Below are 13,072 nucleotides of genomic sequence, written 5' to 3'. Positions count from 1 at the left end.
TTTTTTTTTTTTTTTTTGGAACTCGTATGTAAGAAAGACTTCTCATGAACAAAATACTTTGTTGTACTCCCACTATTTAAGAGCCATTGAATATATGCTTACCTTTAACGTTTAGCCTGCCAGATGTTGTGACATTGCCTAGTGTATTGCTGGCTTCAGCGGTAAAGGTGGTCGAATCCTCAATGCTTGCTTCATTAATAATCAGGCTAGCAACCCCTTTGATAACAACCATCTTATAGTTATTACTCTCCTCTATTTGTTTCGTGTCTTTAAACCATTTAACAGTTGGTGTTGGTTTACCAATGGCAAAACATTCAAATCTATGACTTGAAGATTCCTCTACTACAGCATTCTTAAGTTTGGTCACAAAAACTGGTGCACTGAATATTTCTACAAGAAAAGTGGATTTATTTAAATTAAATTTGTAAAGCTTGATATTTAAGTTAATCAATATTATATAACAATACTATTTTTTTAAAAATATAGGCTCTTCCAATACTAAACAAAATTAATTTAAATGTAGTTGTAAGAAGAATTTGTTTATTTATTTGGTTTGTAAAACAAATTCTGTATATTTTGGTGTGCAACCAATAGTTTAGTTGGGATCCGAAAGTGTTTTTATTGTCACTGTATAAACGAGCCCCCTAATTTCTTGTTCAGAATTATTCCAAAATAATATTCAGTCATTTTAATGCTTAGACAATAAAATTCATTCCATGTCAAATCCCAAGAATTGTATGTTAAACTGTGAATAAATCTTTGTATGGAATGAAGGAAATGTGTCCAGTTGAATTGTTGTTAAAAAACAAGCAATTTTGTCAGCTTTTATCCTCCACAATGTTTTTTTGCTGTTATTTCAAGTTTTGGGACAAGGTAATGTCACAACGTGTTGTACGTTTGATATTTAAAATAACTCAAGAAAATTAAATGAAGTTAAAAACATTAAAGTTTCCATCTTAAGCATTGGTTACAGTACCATTGAAAGAAAAAAAAACTGGCAAAAAAGAAAAAAAAAACAGCTGAAGAAATCCAAATGTGGATGGTGTTAACAATGTATATAAAGCTTTTCCAAATCGGCACAGGCTTTAGTAGAATTGTTTTGTACTGTATTTCCCTTTTTTGCATATTTATACACTAAATATTGAAGACATGCAAAAGGTCAGAGATAATATCTTCAGTGGTATAAAGCATCAACTGTGCTATATTATCTTTATTATTTGTTTCCAAAGGTCAGAACCTCAATCCCACAACCCTTAAGGCAAAACTGTAATTCTATTTTCACAACAAGTGTGGAGCTCTATTCTAGCAAATATATAATGAGAGTGAATAACTTCAGCATACCTGTAACTCCAAGATGAGCTCTGGATGAAACTAAACCCTCAGAATTACTTGCCTCAGCAGTAAACATAGTTGAATCAGCCATTGTTACGTCATGTACAGTCAACGTGGCTACACCATCTGTATAATCCAGTGTATATTTATTACTGTCTTTTATCAGATTATCACCTTTAAACCATTTAACACTTGGAATGGGTTTACCAGTAACAGAACATTTAAATGTGTGGCTAGACGACTCATCCACAGAAACGGATTTTAGTTCTTGTATGAAAACAGGAGCACTTAAAATTTCTGTGGGGAAAAATATGCATGTTAGTTATGGTAGTTATGGAAGTTACTGTGATAAATTACTCCTAAACCCATGTGGCAAAAAAAAAATCCAATCTCAACCTAATTGAAAAATAAACAATTTCTTACAAAATTTCATAAGTACAGATGACATTGACAGTTGTAAGTTAGGCTTTGTATGGCAAAAATGAAAGCAAGCAACATTATGTTTGTAGGCAAGCATGCAAACACACATTGCATCATATGTTAACCATAATGACTTTGAATGCTATGCAGGTACTAAAAAAATGTTGGAAGATTGATTTCTGAATTAGTCAGCTTTTTATTCTTTAATTTATATTCTTTAATTTTTCGGCTTAGACAAGACTTTTTTTATACTTTGTGTCATGGAACCACCACCCTCCAATATTGATAATTTCAAATAAAAATAAAATTTTATTTTTTCCAATTAGCGCACCCGCCGCAATGAAAATATGAAAATTTCAGAAGAAAATAAGTTTTTCTTTATTGTTGTTATGCCTGTCGCTGCCTTGAAATCTCCAAAAATAAGATGTATAATTTAAAAGCATTTAACCATCCCATTAGTACACTGTTTACATTCAACAATAACATTTTATTTTCAAACAATTTGCTAAATAAGATACAAAATTCTATTTTAATTTTTTCCCCCCTCCTCTGAGGATATTTAAAAAAATTAGTTCGCGAAACCAGGTTTAAAAAAGTCTCACCTTCGGGCCAAGGATATGCCAATAGCTTGCGAATGTAGGTAAGAATAGCCCTGGAAAAAAATGGGCCAGGAAAAATGGCCCCGGAAAAAATGGCCCTGGTAAAAATGGCCCCAGTAAAAATGGCCCCAAATGACAAGTAGGTAAAAATGGCCCCAATGGAAAAATTCAGTAATAGAAATGATATTTTTTTTTAAATCTTTAATTATTTAAATACTGTAATAAGCAAGATTTGAATCAATAACAAATACATTTACACAACAGATGCAAATAATGTACTGAAAGATTATCAGAAAACAACGGCCATTGAACATTTTTTGATAGTTGAAATAAGTTTTAAAAACGTTATTCCACTAACAAAGTAGAGGAATGACATACATACAGTACTTCAACTACCAAAATATGCAACTCATAGATAACCACAAAATTCACTTTTGTTAAGTATCAAATGAAATAACTTTACATGTTATAAACAGTGTAAATAAACAGTAGTTAAAGCATGTGGATCAATTGTGTGTTTGAATGACAAGTTCATGTATGGGAAAAGGGAGGCTTACTTTACTTCAACAAATGTTCTGCTTAGAGTTACTTCAAAGAAGTATTTGTTAATCAAACATTGTTTTTAAAGTAAACTGAATAATTATAAGGAATACATTTATTTAAGCAACTTATTTAATTGCATACTTGGTTTCTACTCCCCACCAAGTAAAAAGTGTCTAAAACTATACTAAATAATGTAAACTGAGATACTATATTATATACATAGTTATGTAAATATGGCAATTATGCTCAGAATTAAAATGGCGTGTAATTGTGAGGGTAAAGTAATTATGGTAGGATCAAATGGTATTGCTAAATCCCAAAAACCTCCTAAAACACACTGTAGAAAACCAAACAATTAGATTGTGATTGACTCACTTGGTATATCAATAAGAAAGTTAAATATCTATAACAACCTATTTTTTGGTTAAAATGTTGATTTTTTTTTGTGAAAAAATACTTGCAAATACACCACAATCCTCCAAACACACTGCGAACCCCATCCAAACCCTTTAATTACGATTGTAGAACTCTCTTTTTCTAAAAAAAAATAAATAATAATTTGATGTTCATATAAACTCATTGTTTGTGGGGCTTACCAATACCCGGATTGAATTTCTGGAAAATTGTGATTCCGCTTCCTTGAAATTGGCCACAAATAAATTATTTTAGTATTAATAAATGCATGATTTATGTTGATTTATTGATTAATGTTGTTGCTATTTTTTAACATTTAAATGGAAAAAAGTGTTATTCATGGCTATTTTTTATCTTTGAATATTTTATCATTGAATATGTAATTTCTGCAAAAAGTAAAATGTAAATGGCAATTTATTTGATGTTAGATTCCCTTTAAAAACTAAATTATTTCAGTTTAAAAAAATGCATATAATGATTTTTTTTTAAATCAGTTTTAATATAGAATTTTATTTTTGGGGCCATTTTTACCTACCTGTCATTTGGGGCCACTTTTACCAGGGCCATTTTTACCGGGGCCAATTTTACCGGGGCCAATTTTACCGGGGTCAATTTTTCCTGGGCCATTTTTTCCAGGGCCATTCTTACCGTACACCAGCAAACTTAATCACTTTACTAAGTGGCACACCTTTCACCACAAGACAAACATATAAACAAGATGTCTACATAGTCTCATTATGAGGCTTTGGGACTGAAGTTTTGGTCGTGGAAAAAAAAATGTTGCCGTGACAGAAATTGAACACATGACTCTGGGATTGGAAAACAAGTATCTTAACCACCAAGCTATACAACTCCATTTCAGTACAGTTTAATTAATTCAAAAATTAATATAAATTAAAAGGCTAAAAATAAAAATAAAATTTACCTTTAACCTCTAACTGTATGTCTACTTTTGAGACACCAGCTTTATTGACAGCTTGACAAGTAACAGTGCTGTGGTCTTCAACAGATACTTCAGAGATGTTCAATGTGTGAGTATCTCCATCTATTACATGGCTGTATTGGTCTTCACGAAGTTCATCAATGTTATGACCATCTTTAAGCCTGCAAATATTGATTTTTTTTTTCATGGTTATCATCTCTATCACTGTATAGATAACAATTTAGAATGTGAATATGATCAAGGTAATTACCACCGTCATCAATAATCATGATGATTATGATATTATAATAAATATAATATGATTTTTCCTTTCCGTCTCAGGGCACCGTCAATCACCCCTACTGCTTGAATTCTCATAAAAAAGTAAGGCTTCTAAATGCTGTTAGAAAAGGTACAAGGGTAGTCAAAGGAGCAAAAAATCTGCCCATTCCAGGACAATGAAGCAACATTTATGAGCAACAACCTCTAAGTCACATTATGATGATGTGAATGACAATGATTATGATATGGGAGAATGATAGTTTTTAAAGTCTAATTCAAACAAGTCAGTAGCTTTTCACCAGTCCCTTAATCACTCTTAACTTTATTGAATTGATTAACAATGGTTATGATAGATGATGGTGATGATGTTGATGGTGATGTTGATTGTGGTGATAGGGATCGATGATGGTGATGATGATGGTAATGATGACGAAGATGATTATGATGATGATTATGATGATGATGATGATGATGACAGCAATGACTGTGGTAGTGGTGATGGCACAAGCAGCAAAGCTGGCGATGACGATGATGATGACAATGATGATGACAATGAGAATGGGGAGGAGGCATTATCGGAGGATGGCCACAAACACATAAAGGCGGAAAATATTCTTACCAAAAAACAGATGGTACTGGTGCACCTACAACTGTAACTGTAATGCTTGCTTGTGAGCCTTCCTCAACAACCTGTTTTGTTGGAGCTTCAATGAACTCTGGTTTAATCATCGCATCTATTACAGGTATAACAAGAACATGATGCACATCATTTTTAATAGCAAATACATAATTAAAAATAGCATTGTAAAATCATCACCAGCACAATTACCAACACCACCAGCACCATTACCAATATCAGCAGCATTGTAAGAACTGTCATCTCTTAATGATTGCAACAATATCAGGATCTCAATGTGAACTTTTAATAAATTCTAATAACTTTTAAATCTAATACCATTATATCAATGAACCGAAATAATAATATTGGCAATTCCTCAAATGTCAAAATTTAGGCCTAGATTTATCGGCTTTTGCTAAACTCGCAAAAAGCCGTCTTCGGTGGCCTGTCACGAGGCTATGAGGTACTGGGGCAGGTCCAGATATTTGCACGAGGGGTACAGAAGGAAGGGAACTGCCGTATAAATAACGTAAGTTTAAATGACTTGGGGAGTCATCCTGTCTTGTCACCCTCCCATTTTTTGAGAGACTTAGAAGCCAACAATTAGCCTGAAAATTTTTCTCATAAATTACACCCCCCCCCCCAAGAAGAAAAAAAAGCTGCCGACTATTTACTCAACATCTGTACACTTTTTGCAAGCTAAAAAGCACTCTAACATGTTAAGGGTGGTACCTCACTGATCCATATATTTTACTGAGATCTTAAATTTTTTTATACTGTACATCAATGCATCAATGTAACAATTTGTATTATGTTACATTTTGCTAGATTTTTTACACGTGAATCAGGTATTAATAAGATTTACGTGATTGAAAGTAAAGTAAAATATTATACTATCGTAAATATACTGATGATAATACATAAAAGTACCTTTTACAGTAAGAATAGCAGAGCATGTAGCATCACCATGGTCATTGAATGCTTTACATGTGTAGGTGCCAGCTAGATTTTGTTGGCATGATGGAAAGATCAGGGTACAACTATCATCATCTCCAAACTCCATTGTTACCCCTTGGCCATCTTCTATTTGGATGCCGTCTTTCAACCAAATTACATCTGGCTCTGGTTCTCCCTTCACAATACATTCAAATACTAAATCAAAGAGAACATTATATTAGCATTAAATCAAACTTAACTGAGTAAATTATTAAAAACTTTTTTTTTGTAGCTTTTTTACCTTTTTATCCTGTTTTACTGTATATGGAAAATATTTTGATGTCTTGAATCATTAATCCATGAAAATAAACATTAATTGTAAATATAACTATTTAACTGGACAGGCCCATAGTGGCATACATCTGTGTGGTAATCTGCATGGTGACAAGTTGTGGTGAGAGGCAAGCTGACAATCGATAAGGTTTCACTGTGCCAAACAAGATTTCTTTCATCAACATCATTTTTGGTGGGCAATTTTCAAGTCAAAATAAACTATTCAATTCAATTCAATTCAATTAACATTTATTCAATTAATTAATAAATACATCATATGAAGTAATAAAGTGTTACCTACCGGTAGATATGCCTTCAGTTGCTTCTACATCTCTGATGACCCTTGGGAAGTATGGCAAAACAGGTTTCACAGCACTAGTTGAAGTTTCAATCGTTTCTTCATATGTAGGCCTAGTATCTTGCATAGATATTGGACGGAACAAGGTTTCAAACTGTACTGATTCAAGAGGTTGCTGAACAGTGGCTTGTTCTAGGAGCTCTTCACGCACTCTTGCTGGAACAAACTGGAGATAAACATCGAGTTCAAGATAATAATAATAATAAAAATAAGAACAATGGCTTTTCCACTAATGCAGGAAAAGCCAATCTCATCAATACTTCATTTCAATCACATCACTTCAATTTTGCGTAAATACAATGAAAAATGCTATATTTCATAATATAGAATGTTTTCTTTATATATATTAAATTGGCGGATCTAGGAATTTAAAATAGGGGGGGGGGGTCCATTCACAGATGGAGGATCTATACGACCTCAGCCCTATCATGGTTGGGGATGTGTAAGAAAATTTGTGATTATGGCACCTCTAGATGGCCAGAAATTGCACTCTCAGACTCAGACGAAATCTTTATTTCTCTATTAAAAAAAAAAAAATTCAGAAATTTGTTAGGGGGGAAGGGGCCCCCTTTTGAATATGCTACTGTACTATTAGATTGCATCATTAGAAACACATCCGTACATTTATCAAAAAACAAGATTAAATTGCACTACGTCCTCCAAAACAATTTTCAAGTCAAAATAAACTATTCAATTCAATTCAATTCAATTAACATTTATTCAATTAATTAATAAATACATCATATGAAGTAATAAAGTGTTACCTACCGGTAGATATGCCTTCAGTTGCTTCTACATCTCTGATGACCCTTGGGAAGTATGGCAAAACAGGTTTCACAGCACTAGTTGAAGTTTCAATCGTTTCTTCATATGTAGGCCTAGTATCTTGCATAGATATTGGACGGAACAAGGTTTCAAACTGTACTGATTCAAGAGGTTGCTGAACAGTGGCTTGTTCTAGGAGCTCTTCACGCACTCTTGCTGGAACAAACTGGAGATAAACATCGAGTTCAAGATAATAATAATAATAAAAATAAGAACAATGGCTTTTCCACTAATGCAGGAAAAGCCAATCTCATCAATACTTCATTTCAATCACATCACTTCAATTTTGCGTAAATGCAATGAAAAATGCTATATTTCATAATATAGAATGTTTTCTTTATATATAATAAATTGGCGGATCTAGGAATTTAAAATAGGGGGGGGGGGTGGAGGTCCATTCACAGATGGAGGATCTATACGACCTCAGCCCTATCATGGTTGGGAATGTGTAAGAAAATTTGTGATTATGGCACCTCTAGATGGCCAGAAATTGCACTCTCAGACTCAGACGAAATCTTTATTTCTCTATTTAAAAAAAAAAATTGAGAAATTTGTTAGGGGGGAAGAGGGGCGGGGCAGCCCCCCCCCACTTTGAATATGCTACTGTACTATTAGATTGTATCATTAGAAACACATCCGTACATTTATCAAAAAACAAGATTAAATTGCACTACGTCCTCCAAAATCAATTCATTATTACTTTAGAAATATTTTAATGGTTATTGAAATACAGTTCTAAGAATACTTGATGAAATAAAACCAGGAACAAATAGATAGTTCATCATGCATGCATCATTGGACTATGCTACTCTTGAGTCTCCGATATACATTCTAACGTTGATGCATGTATTAACAGTATTACAATCTTGAATACACAGTATAATATACTTTTAAAATGTAATTTACACTTTCACGACCAACTATTGCATTGCTTCATGCTATTCATTCATATAGTAGCGTACTAACTTCCAACTGTCACTTTTTTTTGGGCAGTTTTTGTTTCCTCATTTGAAGCATTGGTTAAACTTTCATGCATAAACAACATGTTATTCATGAAATGTTCCTATGTCTATCACTATATTAGGCATTCATTAAAATACTTTAATACCTAACTTCCACTAAAATTATAAATAGCATCCTCTATATTATTAGAGGATGCTATTTATAATTTTAATAGAAGGTAGCTAATAAAGTATTTCATTACTATTATAAATAGCATCCTCTATATTATTAGAATTCGTTTTGAAACTATAGACATAGGTTTTTCTTTATATTATTAAAACAACTGCAAATTTGAGGTTTTGAATCATTTTTTTAAATGTTAGCAGAAACACGCAAGCTGCAGTATAAAGGGTGTAAAATAGGTTTCCAATACATCTTTTTTATTATTTTTTACAAATTTTATTCACCTCAACTTCGGTCTTTGTTATCTCTGTGATACCAACGTCTAAGTCATCAGCCATTTTTCCTGGCCACTTAATCTCTTTGGTACTCTTATCATCCTCAATAAACTTTCTCTGAAGTTGTTCTTCGATGACTGGTATTCCATGCGGAGCAGGTAACTTCTCACGAACACTCTGAGTGGATTCAGAAGGAGTTTCAAATGGAGCTAGGTTCTCTTCAGGAACTGGTTCCTGTTGTACCACAGCATGTTTGCTGCTTTCATCTGGCACTTCCATCAGAAATTTCTGCATTTTTTCCTGCTTGTCCTTGTATTCACTTTCTTGCAGTTTTTCAGCAAGCACAAAAACTTCATCATTAATTTCATTGAATGCTTTTAACATTTCTTGATTCTGGAATGTTAATTCACTCACAAATAGTGGTGGTTTACCTCCTAAATATTTCAAATAAAGAAAGAGATATCTTACATGTTTTTAATATATGAAGCTAATAGGCATTTTCTAAGTAATAAAATTAAATTAGAGAGTTAGATATTACAGTAAATGGGGTCTCCTTACTTGACATATTTAACTCTGATTTCTCAATATTCTATGCTATACACAGTAATATCATCATAATACTTTTCTATGTGTAAACATAATAAAAAACCCTCATAAGAATGTCTTTGTTATTTAAAGGAATGCAGATGCTCATTATTGGTTACATACCATAGAGTTCTTTAGTAAGCTGGTTGATCTTTTCAATCCTACTTTCCTGAATTTTTGTACCATCTTGAAGGAATTCTGCCACTTGATCTAGTAGCTGATTAGCTTCTTCAGATTTTGTGATAGTTTGGCTGTCACCAGCAACTTCCACTAACAACTTGTTGCCCTCATTGTACCATTCAACAGCCTTAAAACATAAATGTTAATAGATATAAAACAGTATAAAAACTCAAGAATAATAACAGTATTTGTCAATCATTGTGCATAAAATGAGATGAAGTCTTTTATTTTTGTTTAATTTGTGACAAAAACTAGGTGGTGTTCTCATGAATTTGAACCCATAGACCTGGGACTGTAAGAATCCTAACCACTATGCTACATCAGTGGTGCATCTAGGGGTGAATAGGAGGCATGCCATCCCACCCCATAATCAAAACAAATTATAAGATACCTTACTCTAGGGCAAGCTCTCTGACCTAGTAGTAGTCAAGGTGCCCTGTAAGAATATCTATAGTGGGTTATTCTTAAGTTATTCAAAAAAGCATTGATTCTCAGGGCCATAAACTTGCTTCTCTCAAACAAACCTCTGATACTCAAACCATTCCGTCTATGCAATCACCACTATCATCATCATCATCATTTTTTATACTAATACACAAAATAGGCTGCCAGTGGGACCGTGTCTGCTGCTTGATAGTCTTTATGTGGCTATTTTTAACTCATAAACCATCCACACTTTTTGTGTTGGCAATTCACTTGAATACCTGTACAAATACCAGTTGTTGACTTTAGTTCTTTCTAAGAGAGGTTTTATCTTCATGGCATCATATTTCGTAGGCTAATTTTGCAAGACTGTTCATTTATGTCTTTAGCTTATGAAACATCCCATCATTCCTCCAACAGGATTGACTTTGACAACTTACAATGAAATTTTGCCGGGAATGGGGCTTTAAGTTATTCAAAGAAGCATTGATTTTCAGGGCCATAAACTTGCTTCTCTCAAACAAACCTCTGATACTCAAACCATTCCGTCTATGCAATCACCACTATCATCATCATCATTTTTTATACTAATACACAAAATAGGCTGCCAGTGGGACCGTGTCTGCTGCTTGATAATCTTTATGTGGCTATTTTTAACTCATAAACCATCCACACTTTTTGTGTTGGCAATTCACTTGAATACCTGTACAAATACCAGTTGTTGACTTTAGTTCTTTCTAAGAGAGGTTTTATCTTCATGGCATCATATTTCGTAGGCTAATTTTGCAAGACTGTTCATTTATGTCTTTAGCTTATGAAACATCCCATCATTCCTCCAACAGGATTGACTTTGACAACTTACAAGTGAGACAATTAGATAAGTGTCTACACCCCCCTCCCCACAGGCAGTAGACACAAAAAGCTTTGAGGTTTGATGTAATTTAAAATCATTAATAGGCTTGGAGTACATTTCCAGACCTTAAAGAAACAAGAATTTTCTGGGGCAGAACCCAGACCCCTCTTATAAACAGCCTGTTTCCACTATGAGGTCACATCCCCCCCACCCCCACACCCCAAATCATATATCCAACACTGTACATACAGCTCCATTCCTGTAAGGACTTACCAGTTCATAAGTTTCATAGACTTCTACAGCAATCTCTAGCTTCTTCTTCTTCTCAATCAATTGTCTGTGGAGTGTACTTAAGTATGAGCTTATTTCATCTATGTCTTTTGCATAATCTGCAGCACTAGAAGGCCTCTGTTGCATACACGTGTGGGCAGAGCTAATGAAAGTCTTGCACCTTTTCTCCAGAGGCTGAAATATAAACAGTGATATGTATATTTCTTCTTCTCCAATTGTTATGTCTTGGAAAGTGAAAGGTATCCTTTTATTGCAGAAACTAGTTCCATGGAAATTTGATCCAATGAAATGACCAGGAAAATAGTATGAAGTATACCTGGCTGCCTCAAAACGAGCCATTGTATGCACTATCTGTATATCTGGTGGAATACTAAATATATACTGCCACATAAGTCTATCATAAACTTGAAAACAATATATACTTGATAAAGGAAACTGAAAGAAAAACCGTGATGTATGTATGCAGACATTTGGAAGTTACTTACCTCAAAGTTTATCATGATATCTTCACACTTTTCAACGACTAGAGTTACTGAATGAATTGAGTCTCCGTAGTCATTTTCAATTGTCTTCAACTCACGTTCAATTGTACCAAGATCACGTAGCAACTGAAATATATTGTAAAAGGTTGAAATATCTTAAATAATAGAAGATTAAATATAAAGAAAGTAGAAGTTGAAGGAGGTGGTGCACAATTCTGAGTATGCTATTTATATATTGAAATTTCAACTTACATTTTTGTGAACATAATTTAAAGTGATTTTTTTAAATTCTTTTTAAAATTAAGAATGTCTCTCTCCTATTTTTAAAATTTGTACATAATTTTTGGCTTCCAAGATGTGAAGTGTGAAGACTTCGAAAAATAAATATCTTGTATATAGTAAAAAAATGTTTTACATCAACTTTGTTTGACATATACCTCTATCTTTTCTTTATTAATCACAGTGTCCTGTAAACTTCCCTCCAATCTGTCTTTATGTTCGTGCCATTTTGCCAACCATTGGTATTTCCGTTCATCAACAATTTTCATTGAGTCCTCCACCTCCTCAATAGAGCCTTTATGTTTTTCCTAATTGGGAAAAAAACCCAACAACAGTCATAATAAGACTGAAGCCTTTAAAGAATCTTGAATAGAACATATAAATATATAGACACATTTCATAAACAAATCCAATTGAATATTCTTCTGCTTTTAATAATCTGTAATTGAACAAGTGGTGTACAATAAGCTAATACAATAGTATAATGCAGATGGTGATAGGGTAGAAATATCTATGGGAAATGTGACAGAGAAAGAAACAAACTGGGGAAAAAATTGGAGAAATTATCTCCATGGTAGCAGGAAAAGCCAGGTAGTCTATCCACTCACCGATTGCTGTAACCTTTGAATAACTTCGTTACCTCTTGCTGCAGTTGTATCATAAAGCGTCATAATTTCTTCACAACATTTTTCATGTTGTTTCAGTAATACCGACTTTTGCGTTTGATTGCTGGGAAGTTCAGCTGTTTTGAACGATCGCTCAGTTGTATTCATTAGGGTAGATATCTGAAATATTATTTCCAATAGTTTTAATTCGCCTGATCTTTCAATTTCCACACACTACATTATGCTTGAGACTTTGTAATGACAAAATAAATAAATAAATACAGATAAATAAATATTAAAACAATAAAATAAATTATATTAAAGACTAAATTAAAAAAAGATATTGATAAAATAGTTTCCTTAAATTATTCAGTTTAATAACCTTTGATGG

At 33.1% G+C, this 13,072-nt stretch overlaps 1 protein-coding gene across 1 annotated transcript in view; it reads right to left on the bottom strand.

Annotated features, from left to right (window-relative positions):
• Positions 1-12,857, bottom strand: part of LOC117112535 (muscle M-line assembly protein unc-89-like) — a 43,791-nt gene extending 30,934 nt beyond the window's left edge. Inside the window, exons 1-12 of the mRNA XM_033255616.1 lie at positions 12,685-12,857; positions 12,235-12,384; positions 11,801-11,923; positions 11,298-11,489; positions 9,692-9,875; positions 8,993-9,417; positions 7,527-7,749; positions 6,062-6,283; positions 5,132-5,246; positions 4,234-4,412; positions 1,342-1,629; positions 103-390 (exon numbers count right to left, since the gene is read on the bottom strand). Coding sequence (XP_033111507.1) covers positions 103-390; positions 1,342-1,629; positions 4,234-4,412; positions 5,132-5,246; positions 6,062-6,283; positions 7,527-7,749; positions 8,993-9,417; positions 9,692-9,875; positions 11,298-11,489; positions 11,801-11,923; positions 12,235-12,384; positions 12,685-12,849 — 2,554 coding nt within the window. The 5' untranslated portion in view covers positions 12,850-12,857. The remainder of the gene's footprint in view (positions 1-102; positions 391-1,341; positions 1,630-4,233; positions 4,413-5,131; positions 5,247-6,061; positions 6,284-7,526; positions 7,750-8,992; positions 9,418-9,691; positions 9,876-11,297; positions 11,490-11,800; positions 11,924-12,234; positions 12,385-12,684) is intronic.
• Positions 12,858-13,072: the final 215 nt, after the last annotated feature.

Source organism: Anneissia japonica, unplaced genomic scaffold (genome assembly GCF_011630105.1).
Source record: "Anneissia japonica isolate Jap-2015-1 unplaced genomic scaffold, ASM1163010v1 scaffold2991_len510020_cov192, whole genome shotgun sequence".
Lineage (NCBI taxonomy): Eukaryota > Metazoa > Echinodermata > Crinoidea > Comatulida > Comatulidae > Anneissia > Anneissia japonica.
Note: the sequence above shows the minus strand (reverse complement) of the source record. Positions and strands in the feature narration are given on the sequence as shown.